The following is a 14212-nucleotide window of genomic DNA, read 5'->3' as shown; positions in this document are numbered from 1 at the left end:
CAGCCTTCAGGTGGATCAGCCATTTCCATATCATCACCAAACCTGCTGAGGGTACATTCCATTGCTCTGTCCAGATCATTGATAAACAAGCTGATTAAGACTGGGCCCAGTATTGATCTTTGGGGAAGCCACTGACTGCAGACCTCCAAGTGGATGATGCCCTCTGCGCTCTGCCACCCAGACAGCCCTTGATCCACCTCACCACCCATTCATCCAACCCACATTCCCTAAGCCAACTGTTGTGGGTTTAGCAGAGCTGCAAATTAGGTACCACACAGCTATTTGCTCAACTCCCCCGTTCTTTTCCCCTCCCACCCTGTGGAATGGGAAGTAGAATCAAAGTAAAACTTGTATGTTGTGAAAATAATGGTTTAATAATTTAAAATAAAGTAAAATACAGTAGTAATGGTAAATTATAACAATAACAACAACAACAATAACAACGATAAAGGGGAAAACAAGTGATGCACAATGTAGTTGCTCACCACCCACTGACTGATGTCAGATCCCCTTCCTGAACCCAGATCAGCTCCTTCCCAGTCACTCCCCTCAGTTGATGCACTGGGCATTCTGTGGTGTGGAATATCCCTTTGGCCAGTTCAGGTCACCTGTCCCATCCATGCTCCCTCCCAGTTTCCTTAGTGAGTCTCCTGACTGCCAGAGCACAATTCAAGAAAGAAGTCTTTGACTTTGGATTAAAAAAAAAAAAAAAACCCACCACCAAAATAGAATCACAGAACATGCTGAGTTGGAAGGGACCCACACAGATCATCGAGTCCTGGTCCCACAGAAGACACCCTCAGGTTCACATCATGTCCCCAGAAGTGATGTCCGAATGCTCCTGGAACTCAGACAGGCTCCGTGCTGTGTCGGTTCCCTGGGGAGCCTGTTCAGTGCCCGACCACCCTCTGGGGGAAGACCCTTTCGCTAACATCCAAGCTCACCCTGCCCTGACACAGCTCCAGCCATTCCCTCGGTCCTGCCACTGTCACCAGAGCAGAGATCCGTGTGTGTCTCTCCCTCTCAGAGGATGAATCTCCCCTCAGTCTCCCCCAGGCTGAACACCCCAAGTACCCTCAGCCGCTCCTCCTCCCCTCAAGGCCCTTCCCCACCCTCACTGTCCTCCTCTGGACGCTTTCTAACACTCCATATCTCTGTTATTTTGTGGTACCCACACCTGCCCTCACACTGCGGCGAGGCCGCCCCAGCGCAGAGCAGAGCGGCCCGGGACCCGCGACCCGGCTGGAGCTCCGGGCTGCCCCCGGACCCGGCTGGAGCTCCGGGCTGCCCCGGGACCGGCTGGAGCTCCCGGACATCCCGGACACGGCTGGAGCTCGGGGCTGCCCCGGGACCCGGCTGGAGCTCCGGGCTGCCCCGGGACCGGCTGGAGCTCCCGGCTGCCCCGGGACCCGGCTGGAGCTCCCGGCCATCCCCGGACCCGGCTGGAGCTCCGGGCTGCCCCGGGACCGGCTGGAGCTCCGGGCTGCCCCGGGACCCGGCTGGTGCATCCCGGACCCGGCTGGCGCTGCCGGCTGTCCCGGACCCGGCTGGCGCTCCCGGCTGTCCCGGACCCGGCTGGCGCTCCCGGCCATCCCCGGACCCGGCTGGCGCTCCCGGCCATCCCCGGACCCGGCTGGAGCATCCCGAACCCGACTGGAGCTCCGGGCTGCCCCGGGACACGGCTGGAGCTCCGGGCTGTGCCCGGACCCGGCTGGAGCTCCGGGCTGCCCCGGGACCCGGCTGGAGCTCCGGGCTGCCCCGGGACCCGGCTGGCGCTCCGGGCTGCCCCGGGACCGGCTGGAGCTCCGGGCTGCCCCGGGACCCGGCTGGCGCTCCGGGCTGCCCCGGGACCCGGCTGGAGCTCCGGGCTGTCCCGGACCCGGCTGGCGCTGCCGGCTGTCCCGGACCCGGCTGGCGCTCCCGGCCGCCCCATCCCCAGCCCAGCCCGCCCCACAGCGCCGGCACAGCTCCTCGGCAGGGCCCAGCGCCGCCCCGCTGTCCCGGAAGCGCCGGGTCTCCATGGGGACGGCGGGCGGGCGCGGCGGAAGCGGCGGCGCTGGCGCGGGAGGGCGGCGCGTCCGCCGCCTCCGCCCGCGGCCGCCGCACCATGGAGCCGGCCCGGCCCGGCGGCCTGCCGCTGCTGCTGCTGCTGCTGCTGCTGCCGCTGCCCGCGCCGGGCGACTTCGACCCCTACCGCGTGCTGGGCGTCGGCCGGAGCTCCAGCCAGGCCGACATCAAGAAGGCCTACAAGCGGCTCGCCCGGGAATGGTACGTGCTGCCCTTGCGCCCGCTCCGCCCGCCGGCAGCGGCCCCGGCCGCGGCTCGGCGGCAGCGCCGGCCCCGCGGCGGCCTCAGCCGCTGGCCCCGCTGTGCTCCTCGCAGGCCGGCCTGGCATACAGAGATGCCCCATGCCGATGCGCGCTGTAAAACCCTCCGGAGGCTGGCTGCGGGGGGAGAAGGTCGCTCAGAGTCTGCTTAGCAGGGGAAATGCTCTCCCAGAATCAGGCTGCGTGGGGGAAGGTTCTCCTGGAATCTGGCTACGGAGGGAAAAGTTCTCCTGGAGTGTGGCTGTGTGGGGGGAAAATTGTCGCAGAGTGTGGCTGTAGGAAAAAGTTCTTCCAGAGTCTGGTTACAAAGGGAAAAGGTTCTCCCAGAATCAGGCGACAGGGAGAAAAGTTCTCCCTAAGTCTGGCTGTGCGGGGAAAAGTTCTCCTGGAATCTGGCTACAAGGGGAAAAAGTTCTCCCAGAGTCAAGCAATGGGGGTAAAAGTTCTCTTGGAGTCTGGTTGTGGGGAGAAAAAATTCTCCCTGGGAACTTGTAATTGATGAGGGCTGAAGTCTCAGCTTGATGCCTGGGTGTCCAAGGGCCGTTCAGTCCCTGTGCTGTGGACGGGAAATGTGTTGGATGCACAAGCATCGTGCCCCTCATGCAGGTGGTGTGTGGTGAGGGCCAGACTTAGGCATGGAAATAAAATGAATAAAGTTGCTTACCTGCAGCTTTTAGAGCCCATGTTGTTCTGTGTGAGACATCCCTGAGGCCGTGGCAGCTGGTGATTCAAGGGAGAACCCGGTAGTTATGTAGGGCAGCAGCCAAGGGAGGCATTGCTAGGAAGGAGACACGCTCCATGCCCTGGGCTCAGGCTGCTTGGGAAGGAGCAGAGAGAGGGACAGGTCCACAGGCACATGGCACACATCCCACTGCTGCATTTTGGGATGGGGTTTGGGCAGTGACAGCACGTGCTGGGTATGAATCTGGTCTCAGCCTCGGGGATGTCAGTGCACGCTCTCACTGCCCATGTCCCCCTCAGCTCCAAACAGAGGCCAGCAGCTCCTACTGACCCCTTTTCCTCTGGTTCTGCCCCACAGGCACCCTGACAAAAACAAGGACCCAGGAGCAGAGGACAAATTCATCCAGATTAGTAAGGCCTACGAGGTAATACATGCTTCCTGTGAACTCCTGCTATCGTTAACATTAAGTGACCTTAGTTTTCCATACATGGTTTTGTGTTTTTCCAGTGTATTTCTATGTGGGAAAGGTGCTTGACTCTGTGGAGGTGGACATTATCTACCCAAAAAATTTGCTCTGCCTAAAAAGCCTGAAAGAAGAAAGGAGTGGGTATTCCCCAAGCCCTGCCTGGCTGTGCAGCGTCCTGACTGTGTCACACATACATAAAAGCATTTTGGGGTCATGTAAGCACCATTCATCATCACAGGGATTTAGTCACCTCAAATTATTCTTAGCAGTAGTTATTTGCATGTTCTGAAAATTGTTTACTCCAGTTTGTGGCAGCCAAGCCCATGGAAATCAAAATAAATCCTTATTTCCCTGCTAAAAAATGCAGTTTCTCTGCAGGGCTTCTGGCTGCTCAGTGAAACTTTTGGCACTTTCTGAACCCTCTAGATTAGAACAGACACCAGCAAAACCTGCTCCAGAAAAGAGTGTTTGTGTTCAGAACACAGGATGTTCAGACCCAAGGAGCTGTTGGTGACAGAAGCGGGTACAGCAGTCTGGATTTAGGGCCTCCTTTTCTTTGGGCTTTGAGGGTTTTTTACCCTAATTTACCTCAGTGAGCCGAGAAGGATGTGATGCTTCCTTTTTCCAAAATATTTATCTGACTGATTTGCAGCAAAGATTGCACATTCCTTATGTTAATTACTGAGAGATTACAGTCAGGGCAGTTCCCCCTCATGGTTTCAGGCAATAATTTTTCCATCATTTGCTTTCCAGATTCTCTCCAATGAGGAAAAAAGAGCAAACTTCGATCGCTATGGAGATGCTGGGGAAAGCCAGGGCTTCTCTCAGCAGCAGCATCGCCAGTTCCACCGCTTCCACGATGGCTTCTATTTTGACGAGTCCTTCTTCCATTTCCCTTTCAATTCCGAGAGGCGCGACTCCTCCGACGAGAAGTATTTGCTCCACTTTTCCCACTACATCAATGAAATCGTGCCAGATAGTTTCAAGAAACCTTACCTCATTAAAATCACCTCAGACTGGTGCTTCAGCTGCATCCACATCGAGCCCGTGTGGAAGGAAGTTGCTCAGGAATTGGAAGCTCTGGGTAAGGATGAGGTTGTTGGGATTGGGTGTGTGTCCCTCGCCCTGTGAGGCTGCAGTGGTTGGCCTTCAGGTTTGTGTGACCCAGTTTAGACCCTGTGGATTTCCTCAGGGTTTTATCCTAATGCTCTCCCAAACATTCCTAACTCCAAAGCAGGGTGCTGGGCAAAGGAGCAGGTCACCAGTTTTCCACTGGGCATTTGAGTTGTGGGGGATCTTACAGATGAACCCGGTGCTCTCCTTTTCCAGGAGCAGGAATTGGCGTCGTTCACGCGGGCTACGAACGGCGCCTCGCCCATCATCTGGGTGCCCACAGCACTCCGACCCTGCTGGGGCTCATTAATGGGAAAATAACCTTCTTCCACAACGCTGTCGTTCGGGAAAACCTGCGCCAGTTCGTGGAGAACCTTCTGCCAGGGAATCTTGTTGAAAAGGTGGGTTCTAGCAGGGGTGTCAGATGCTGCTGCTCCTCTCTGCCTACAGATCCCTCTTTCCTTGGCTGTTTCGGTGGTTAATCTATTTAATTCAAGCTCCAAGTTGATCTGTGGCACAAAGCTCCAAACCCTGGAGCTGTCAGAAGCCTTCCCACCCCGCAGCTCTGTAACACTAATCCTTGAAAAGAGGATCCTGCTACTACATGGTCACATCAGTGATTCTGGTGGCAGCTGACCCCAGCTGTGACACCCCACAGCTGCCAGGGCTCTACCCAGGCTATCCCTAGGACAGGAACTGCTGGATTTCACTTCTCTCCAGCTTTCTTGGCATTTCATCCAGCAAATCAGGGACCACTTGCGACCTCATAGGTCATGTCTGCTAAAACTCACTGACACAGAGTCCCATTTGTTTTGTCCAGTTTTCCTTCAGACCTTTGAAATGAGCTGGCTGCATAAGCCCTTTCAAAGTCACAAGTAAAATCTCCTAACTGATAAAATATTCCTGTGTTTCAGCCTTCTGGTGATTTTTGACAGAGTCCTGAAATGCCCACCACCCCTGTGATGTGGCTGGGTCAGCCCGCACAGCACTCACCTGCCTGGCCTCTGCTTGTGGCCTTGTTCACCTCACATCATTTTCCCTTAGGATCTTTACCAGGGGTCACCTTTCCCGATGGACTCTTCACTTGTCTTCTGGGTTTTAGAGTTATTTGACTTCTTGCCCCAAAAATACGGATTGTTTCACCTTCTACAGTAACTGCAGCCATTTATGTCCTTTTTGATAGTATCACACCCAAAACAGAGCAGGTTTAGTGGATCTCTCAGGTGAGAGACACATATATATATGTATATATAAAAATTATGGTCCCAACAAGCAGGACAGCAGTGATATTTGCATTGACTTGGAATGGCATCGGCAGAGGTTGCAATAACTAAGATGGCTGAGGGAGATCAAGAGTGATGGTTTTAATTCACTCATTAATCAAGAATATGTGTTGGAAAGACCAACCCACAGTCTGCTTCCTGCAACACCTGGAGAGCCTTTTCAGGCTCATCCCTCGTTCATACACCTGGCTGCAGAGCATTGCTGGTGTCTGACAGCTCAGAGGTTAAACTGACATTCAGCTTCTGTCTAAAGATTACAGATAAAAACTACCTTCGCTTTCTGTCCCACTGGAGGAAAGACAACAAGCCCCATGTGCTGCTCTTCGATCACATGCCAGTTGTGCCGTTGTTATACAAGGTAATGTCATTTTCTCACTGCCTTGTTGACTTACTTATAAATCCAGATGTTCGAAATTAAAATACCACTGTCATGAGCAGAGGTGGACTGAGTGATGCCTCCAGACACCAGTGATGGGTTCATGGAGAGCAAGGTGATTTGTGTGGGTTGTATATTATGTGGTCAGGTGGCAGTTTTGTAAGGAGTCTGTTTCTTTGTCCTGACACAGTTACCCTTCACGGGTGTGAAGGTGCAGGTGTGTTTCAGAGGTAGCAGCAACACAGGTGCACAACCTTTGTTGGGAATGAGAGATGTTTGTGGTATATCTAATTTGGGTTGCTGAAAATCACATTTCCTAAGAAGCCCATTCCACCCTACAACATGTCAGGCTGTAAATAAAGCTGTGGATCTGTGGAAGCTCCCGGCACAATGACTAAGTGGATGCAAAATTTGGTTCAGTGAGGGAGAACCTCTCACAGCACATCTGATGGCATTCAAACAGCGGGATATGTTCTTGGAGCAAAGTCCCCACAGGCACTTGGGGGAGAAAATGCTTACTCTGTAACATAAACACGTGCTGGGGATTTGTTCCCACCCAGCTGACAGCATTTGCCTACCGAGATTACCTGTCCTTTGGGTACGTGTACGTCGGGCTCCGAGGCACCGAGGAGCTGTCCAGCCAGTACAACATCAATGTCTACACTCCCACCATGATGATCTTCAAGGAGCACATCGACCGGCCCGCTGACGTTGTGCAGGTATCACTCAGAGCCCTGTCCAGGAGCTTAGGGTAAACGGGCACGGAGCTTTTCTGACCAAGCCGGTGATGAGGGGGTGGTCAGTGGTGCAGTTTGGAGCAAGAGTGTTTGTTCTCAGCTTAAACTCAGGCTTTGGAGGAGGAGAGAGTGTTAGGACAAGGGAAGCTTGGGGCAGTCCAACCTGTTGGGGAGAGGGGACACAGGTAACTTCCCAGTCTTGGGGCCTCAAAACATCTTGGGTGATTGCAGGGATGACCCAAGGACTGGCAGCCTTCTCAAGGAACATCCAACAGCTTTCCCCTCCTCTTCCTGCTCATTTCTGACTTCTGCTTTCTTGGTCCTTGCCAGGCACGAGAAATGAAGAAGCAGCTCATTGATGACTTCCTTTCCCAGAATAAGTTCCTCATGGTGGCCAGACTCACCAGCCAGGGGATGTTCCAGGAGCTGTGTCCTGTGAAGAAGTCTCACCGTCAGCGGAAGTAAGTGAGGTGTCCCTGTTTTGTTTCCCAAGGCTCTGGGCTGCTCCTAGAGTCACTTTTGGTTTGATTCTGTGGGAAAAGAGCAATGACTGCATTGGATCATGCTCAATATCCACATTGTCAGAGAGGTTTTGGGCTCATCAGGATTGTTCTGGCAAGAGGAAAGGGGTTGGTCATTCCCTCTCACCTCCAGACTGGCTCTTAATCCAGCATCTTGTTGTGTCACCTAGGCACTGCGTGGTCCTGTTTACCGAGGAAGGAGAGAAGTTTGCCGAGGCTTATGAGGCCTTTTTGACTTTTGCTGCGGCCAACACAAAAGACACGCTGAGGTTTGTGCACGTCTACAGTGATCGGCAGCCGGAATTTGCAGACGCCTTGCTGATGGATGAGGAGAAGTATCATGGAAGATCAGCGGTGAGGGTTTCCTTTTACTTTATTAATTCCTTCTTCTCTTAGCTTGTCATTTAATTGATGCTGTACCTTAATCTGACACCTGATTCTGGGCAGTGGTTTGAAGTGAATTATCTGTCTAAAAGAAAACAAAAGCCCCTTCCTGTCTGATGTGTGCCATACTCTTGGCTCCTCCAGGTGGTCATTCTGGAGAGACGTAATAATGCAGGGAAGATTGCCTATAAAGCCTTGGAGGAGGCCTGGCAAGGCAGCAAAGAGGACAACTTCATCCTCCTGGATCTCCTGGACCAGTTGAGGACAGACCCCGGCCTTCTGTCATCAGAGACCGTTGTGGCAGACCTGAATGATGAGCTCGCTCCTGTAAGTGCACAGCCTTTCCTGACGTCCGTGTTACCTTTGTGGACTGTTGTGATGCACTAAATAGCTTATTTAGTTGTTGTTTTGCACTGGGTGATTGGGAAATTGCACTGAGTAGTTTTTGAATTGCACTACGTCACATTGGTCTATTCCACACACCTTTCCCCTCCCCTACTAAACCTCTGGTGTGATGGTCTCTCCCTGACCTGCTCCCCTCTCCCCCTCTCCTCACCTGTGTCCCATTGGATGTGGCTCCTTTTCCCCCCGAACTCAAAATCCCCCGGGATGAGATATTTGGGCATTCGAGTCCCCAGACACCTCGGCCTCTGTTACCCCCTGAGGCGTTGCCTGGGTCTGAGGTGGCTCCTGTAATAAACAGGATTTGAATCCCGAGGAGGAGAGCACCTTTTGCTTTTATCTGTGTCCATGTAGGATTCCCCCACTGTGTTCAGACAGGACCAAGGCAATTCCTACAGTGGACAATCCCATTATTGTTGTTCTGAGGCATTATTTCTATTTTAACATATTTTAACAATAACAAGGCAAAACTTAAAAGATTTCTTGCTTACAGAAGGAATCTCATGGCATACTTAAACTTGTTGGAGCTCTTTATAGCAGTTTCGTCATTTTGGTTTTTGCTTTTCATTCTTTTCAAACAGATGTTCCTTATCCGGTGGTTCTACTCCACAGTGGACTACATTTCAGACTGGTGGGACAGTTTGTTTCACAGTAACTGGTACGGATTGGGCATCCATTGTTGGTATTCACCGCTTCCTTGTCACCTTATTTTAAAACAGATCCAATTTTAGCATCCTTTTGGGTGGGAGCAGGACAGCACTCAAAAACATGATGGCCTTTAAGACCCAAGAAACAAGCTGAGTTTGTGGGGAAGGCACACAGTGTTATCTGACGTAGGCAGGAACTGAAATTGAGGCAGAAAATGTGAACTCACAGACCTGACTGCTGCTTGCACATCTTCCCTCAGGCGAGAAATGATGCCACTCCTGTCCCTGCTCTTCTCCGCGCTCTTCATTCTCTTTGGCACCGTTATTGTTCAGGCTTTCAGGTGAGTGCACACCAAAATGGCCTCAGGAATAGTGCTTCAGTCCAACCCCAAGGTGTTAAACACACACAAAATCACCTTCCTCTGCAGTGATTCGAGTGACACAAGGGACGCTCCACCCTCGGGGAAAGAAGAAACGGCCGCAAAGACGGAGAAGAGCGATGCGAGCTTCAGCAAAGAGAGTAACAGGTTCCTTCTCTTAACTTCTCCAGAATGTTTTCTGCAGAAGCATTTGTCAGGGAGCACCTGTGCAGGAGGGCTAGTGAAGAGCAGAGAAGTGCTGAAGTTGCACATAGTGCAGTTGTTGTGAAAGGCAGTGCAGGCACAGCAAGGAAGGAGGACCATTGCACAACCAGGACCCAGCCAGCAAGGACAGGGGGACACTAAACTGCTTATTAAACAATTCTCACCAGGTTTGCCCAAGCATCCTCAGGGGATATGTAAAGATCTGAACCACTCTTGAGGCAGGTGCACACCAAGCTATTGCACCAGTTACACTGGCTTTTGCTACGGGGCACAGGGATGGCTTAGCATAACAGGCTGGCAAATGCACTCACAGTTTCTCCATCCTCAGTTGCTCCCAGTCCTTTGCCCCTCTTTCACTCAGTCTTTTTGTTGCAGCAGGATTCCCAAAAAGAGTTTTGTTGAGGTTACTGAGCTAACAGACATCAACTATACCAGTAACTTGGTGCGCCTGAGGCCAGGGCACATGAACGTCGTCTTGATCCTGTCCAACTCCACCAAAACCCCCCTGCTCCAGAAGTTCGCCCTAGAAGTCTACATGTTCACAGGGTAGGCTGGGCCCTCTCCCGGGCTTCTGTTGCTGTATTAACCACTTGGGTGATGCTGCTCTGATGATATGGGAGGAGCATGGTTGGCTCCGTTGCCAGGAGTGAACACTTCTGGTGAGCAAAGCAGCCTCTGCCATTATCAGTGGCAATGAGCCACCAAAAAGCAAGAGGCTGTTTCTAGCCAGACTTGTGATGGTGGCCAAAGGCATCGGGTGCTGGTGGCACTTTGGCTGTACCTGTGTTTTGACAAATAGAAAGGACAACAGTGCTGTATACACTGAGCTGAAAAAGGAGATGCGATGACATAGCACTGCCCTGCCCTTGTTGACAATTCCTTACGTGTCCAGTAGGAGTCCAGCAGACCCAGAACATGTGCTAATCCCAGTGTCTTCTCTGCTCTTCCCCCAGGAGCAGCTCTCTTCACTTCTCCTTCCTTAGCCTGGACAAGCACCGAGAGTGGCTGGAGTATCTGCTGGAGTTTGCACAGGATGCAGCCCCCATCCCAAACCAGTATGACAAGCATTTCCTCGAGCGTGACTACACGGGCTATGTCCTGGCTCTGAACGGCCACAAGAAATACTTCTGCCTCTTTAAGCCTCACAGATCAGGGGACGAGGGGGGAACCCTGGGATTGTGCGAGGATTACGATGCTTTACAACATGCGGAAGCCAGAGGGAAATCCTCCTGCAGCCCAGGATCTAGATCCATTAAAAACAAATTACACAAATTGTCCTTTTGGATGGAACGCCTTCTAGAGGGTTCCTTACAGAGGTTCTATATCCCCTCATGGCCTGCACTAGACTGAGGAATTTTACAGAGATTCTAAGGGGACAAACTTTTTATGAAGATGACAAGGGACAGCTCTTTCCAGGAAAACTCAAACAAGCGTGATGAATGGACCTTAGGTTTTAGACAAACTCTCCTGGGGCCGGCAACTAAAACACACCTGCTGCGTGCGGAGCGCGGGAGCGCAGCCAGGCACACCCACGTGCCCCCGCCGCGCGTTTGGACGCTGTACAACCGAAGAGCCAAGAAGTCTGTTCTGCCCCTCTCGTCCTGCCACGTCTGCTTCCCCCCCATCCCACCTCTTGTTTTACCTTGATTGAAGAAATCCGTGACTTCCCTGGGTCCGGACCAGCTGCGGCCGGTGATGCAGGCCGGGTCCCGGTACTCCCTCCCCGTCCCCGTGTGCTTAGCCCATGGTGCATGGTGTAACTCTGGCAAGACCCTGCAGACCCTCCAGGCCCTGCCCTTCTGAAACGCCTCCTCCCACCAGGCAGTCATTCTCTCTCGACTTTCCCCATGGTAAGTGATGGAGAATCTGGTCAGGAGCATCTTCCTTGAAGCAAACCTTAGCTGGGACCCCCCCCGTGGTGTGGGCTCGTGGGCGATCTGCATGTTTCATGCTCCTCGTGTCATGGTTCCACCTGCAGCTTCACTGGCTGAACCATAACAGGGAGGGAAAGGGCACGGCCATAAAATACTGTCAAAGTGTTGAGTCATTTAAATGTCACATTGATTTTTCAGATGCCTTTTCTGCTTCTATCGATTTTAGACGATGTATCCTAGAGCCATAACTTTACCTGCGTCCTCAGATTGTAGGCGTGAGCTGCTATGAGCCAGTAGATGTGTAAAACTACGTAGCTGCCAGGGAGTCACCCAGGCTCCTTGCAAACACCTTTCCAGCTGTAGTACAAACCAACCTTCCTTTGTATTGAGGAACCTCATCCTTCAACGATTGTATTCTTGAAACCTTGCCCCAGAAGTGCTGTATCATGAGACTGTTGCGTGCGTGTGAAGCTCCTTTGGTTTAGTCAGGGGTTGAGATGTTGGGTTTCAGCCTCTCACCCATTTCCTTCTTACCCCAAACCTCCATTTCTGCACACTCAGGCTGCTCCCGTGGCTTTGTGTTTGTTTGCTTGGGTATTTCTTCCATCTTTTGGAAGCATTGGGGGTGTGTGAGGTTAGAGCAGCTGCACAGCTCTGGGCTGGGACGTTCCTTTGCTGTAGCAGTGCCCCAGCAGCCACTTCCAACACCACAGGGAAAGGCTGCCTCTGGATAAGGCAGAGGGAGGACAAGCAGCAGCCTCGTGGCTGCTTAACACTCCTCGAGTGACCAAGCAAGGCAGCAGGGCTTCTCTTCGTGGCAAGGACTGAAACCCTGTGAGGTTTGTCCTTCCTTTACACTGCTCTGGGGCTCACACTGGCACCCAGGCCTCCTCCTTCCGTGCATCAGGAGCCCTGTGGCACCATCAGGCCAAAGCACAGGGATGGGGGCCAGTGGCTTTTGCCACAGGGCTTGGAACACAGAGCACTCAGTGAACACATGGTGTTAATTCCAGACTCAGCCCTTGCCACCTTAGTTACCATGTTAGCAGAGCAGCCAGTCAGTAGGAATAACTGCCAACCCCTGAGCGAGCTGCTGATCCCACAGAAGCCAGGAATGCTCCGGTCATTGCACTCCCTACATGCCCTAATTGCTCCCAAAGCCTTGCCTCATTGCATCTCCCCATCCTGGGAGCAGACTGGCATGCTCTGACCCCCACAGGTACCTCAGATCCCCTATAAAACGTGCTTCAAATAAAGGCTGGGACGCTGCAAACGATCCCTACATGAGGTTAGTTAATTCCAGCCCAGTGCACCCTGGGCTTGGAATGGGGCACTAAAGTAGAGGGAAGGAAGGTGAGGACTTCCCCCTGCCCAGGAGCTCCTGTGAAGGCACACAGGCAGCACTGACAGAGAGCAGAGAGGGAGCCACCTGATGCTTCTGGACTTCATTTCCACCTGGCTGGAGCAATCACCGCAGCACTCCTGCACTTTTCCACAGCTCACCATGCAGGATGTGGCTGGAATAGTTTTTTGCCCAGCAGAAAGCTCCACATAATGTCTTAAACATTTGCAGTAGCAGAAGAATGCTCTCTGGATCTCTGCTGTTTCTTAAGCTGATCAGAAACAAGGAGAAAACCCTCAACTCATGGAAAAAAAGTGCCTAGTATGCTGCAGTGAGGGAATTCAGCCCAACCCTGAGGAAGGGGAGAAGGCTTTATAGCCTTCACATCCATTGTGTGTGTTGCACGCTGCCAGAATCCTTGGATTTATTTTCTTTTTTTGCACAGCTTTTTTAACTTCCCCTTTCAGCCAGGGTTCAGCTGAGTGAGTGCTTGCATCAGTCCACCTGTGCTGGCTGCAGCTGGACAGGAGCACAGCTCCTGGATTTTTTTATGGAAATTTTGCCTGAGTTGAAGCAAAAGCCAAGCTGCTCTGCCCCTGGTTTAGCTGGCTGCAGTGCCAGCGTGGCACTCTGGGTGTTTGCTGCCTTGAGACCACGGTCAGAGCTGCTTATCCCGGGATCTGCCCTCTCCCAGCAGCCCTGAGCCATCACCCCATCATTTTCTAAACACCTGTGACTCTGTTTCACACACGGTGATTCCTAATCCAAAGATTGAGGAGATTGGGTCCTAGTGCACTTTCCTATGAGACCTGAGTGATGGCACATGCTCAGAGCTGAGGCAAAGGGATACAGGCCCCAGAGGGGAGGTTGTTCCCAAACTCCTCCCTGTCCCTGTTCCTGTCCCTGTCCTTCACCCACAGCAACCAGGAGCCAGGACACGAGCGCAGCCTGACAAGTAGGACTGAGAACTAGGTACCTATTTTGCACTTTTGATACTGGGAGGGGGGGGAATTAACTTATTTGGCAAAGTTGTCTTTTTTATTTTTGGGGGGTTTTGTTTTGTTTTTGTATTTGTGAACAGGCACTGATGTCATTTTGTTTTAAGACAATTAACAGTTTCGCAACCAAAATAAACTATTTTAATGTGTGATGAGGTGGCTTTGTGTCTCCATGTACAAACTAACCTCACCTCCATGTCGTCTCAGAAATTTCAGGTGAGTTAAACTACTCCTGACACAGGAAATTCCTGGTTATTCCACTAGCAGGCATTCTAGTCAAATATCTCCCTACTCTCAGCAGGAAGCTCAGGCCCCCTTCATATCCTCCCTTCTACATTCATTGTCCTGCTGCAACATCCTAATGAGACAAACCTTTTACCAGTGACAGTTTTTCCAGGAGCCCTGTGAGCTATGTGAATCATTCCAAAGGCAAAATGGCATTAGCCTCATCTATCCCTTTCCCAGGGCAGCTCCAA

At 52.4% G+C, this 14212-nt stretch overlaps 1 protein-coding gene across 2 annotated transcripts; it reads left to right on the top strand.

Moving 5' to 3' along the window:
- Positions 1 to 2058: 2058 nt before the first annotated feature.
- On the top strand, positions 2059 to 13888 carry DNAJC16 (DnaJ heat shock protein family (Hsp40) member C16). Of its 2 annotated transcripts, none has more exons than XM_077788213.2 (14): positions 2059 to 2268; positions 3367 to 3433; positions 4229 to 4559; positions 4805 to 4989; positions 6125 to 6229; positions 6808 to 6966; positions 7315 to 7445; positions 7676 to 7859; positions 8034 to 8216; positions 8873 to 8949; positions 9199 to 9279; positions 9367 to 9465; positions 9901 to 10068; positions 10476 to 13888. In XM_077788213.2, exons 1-14 carry the CDS (start codon positions 2108 to 2110, stop codon positions 10870 to 10872), a joined length of 2328 nt encoding a protein of 775 aa, XP_077644339.1. In that variant the 5' UTR covers positions 2059 to 2107; the 3' UTR covers positions 10873 to 13888. The 2 variants fall into 2 exon arrangements, with proteins under 2 accessions (XP_077644339.1, XP_021389435.3); XM_021533760.4 differs by having other exon boundaries at positions 9898 to 10068.
- Positions 13889 to 14212: the final 324 nt, after the last annotated feature.

This window comes from Lonchura striata, chromosome 21, assembly GCF_050655825.1.
Source record: "Lonchura striata isolate lonStrDom1 chromosome 21, ASM5065582v1, whole genome shotgun sequence".
Lineage (NCBI taxonomy): Eukaryota > Metazoa > Chordata > Aves > Passeriformes > Estrildidae > Lonchura > Lonchura striata.
Note: the sequence above shows the minus strand (reverse complement) of the source record. Positions and strands in the feature narration are given on the sequence as shown.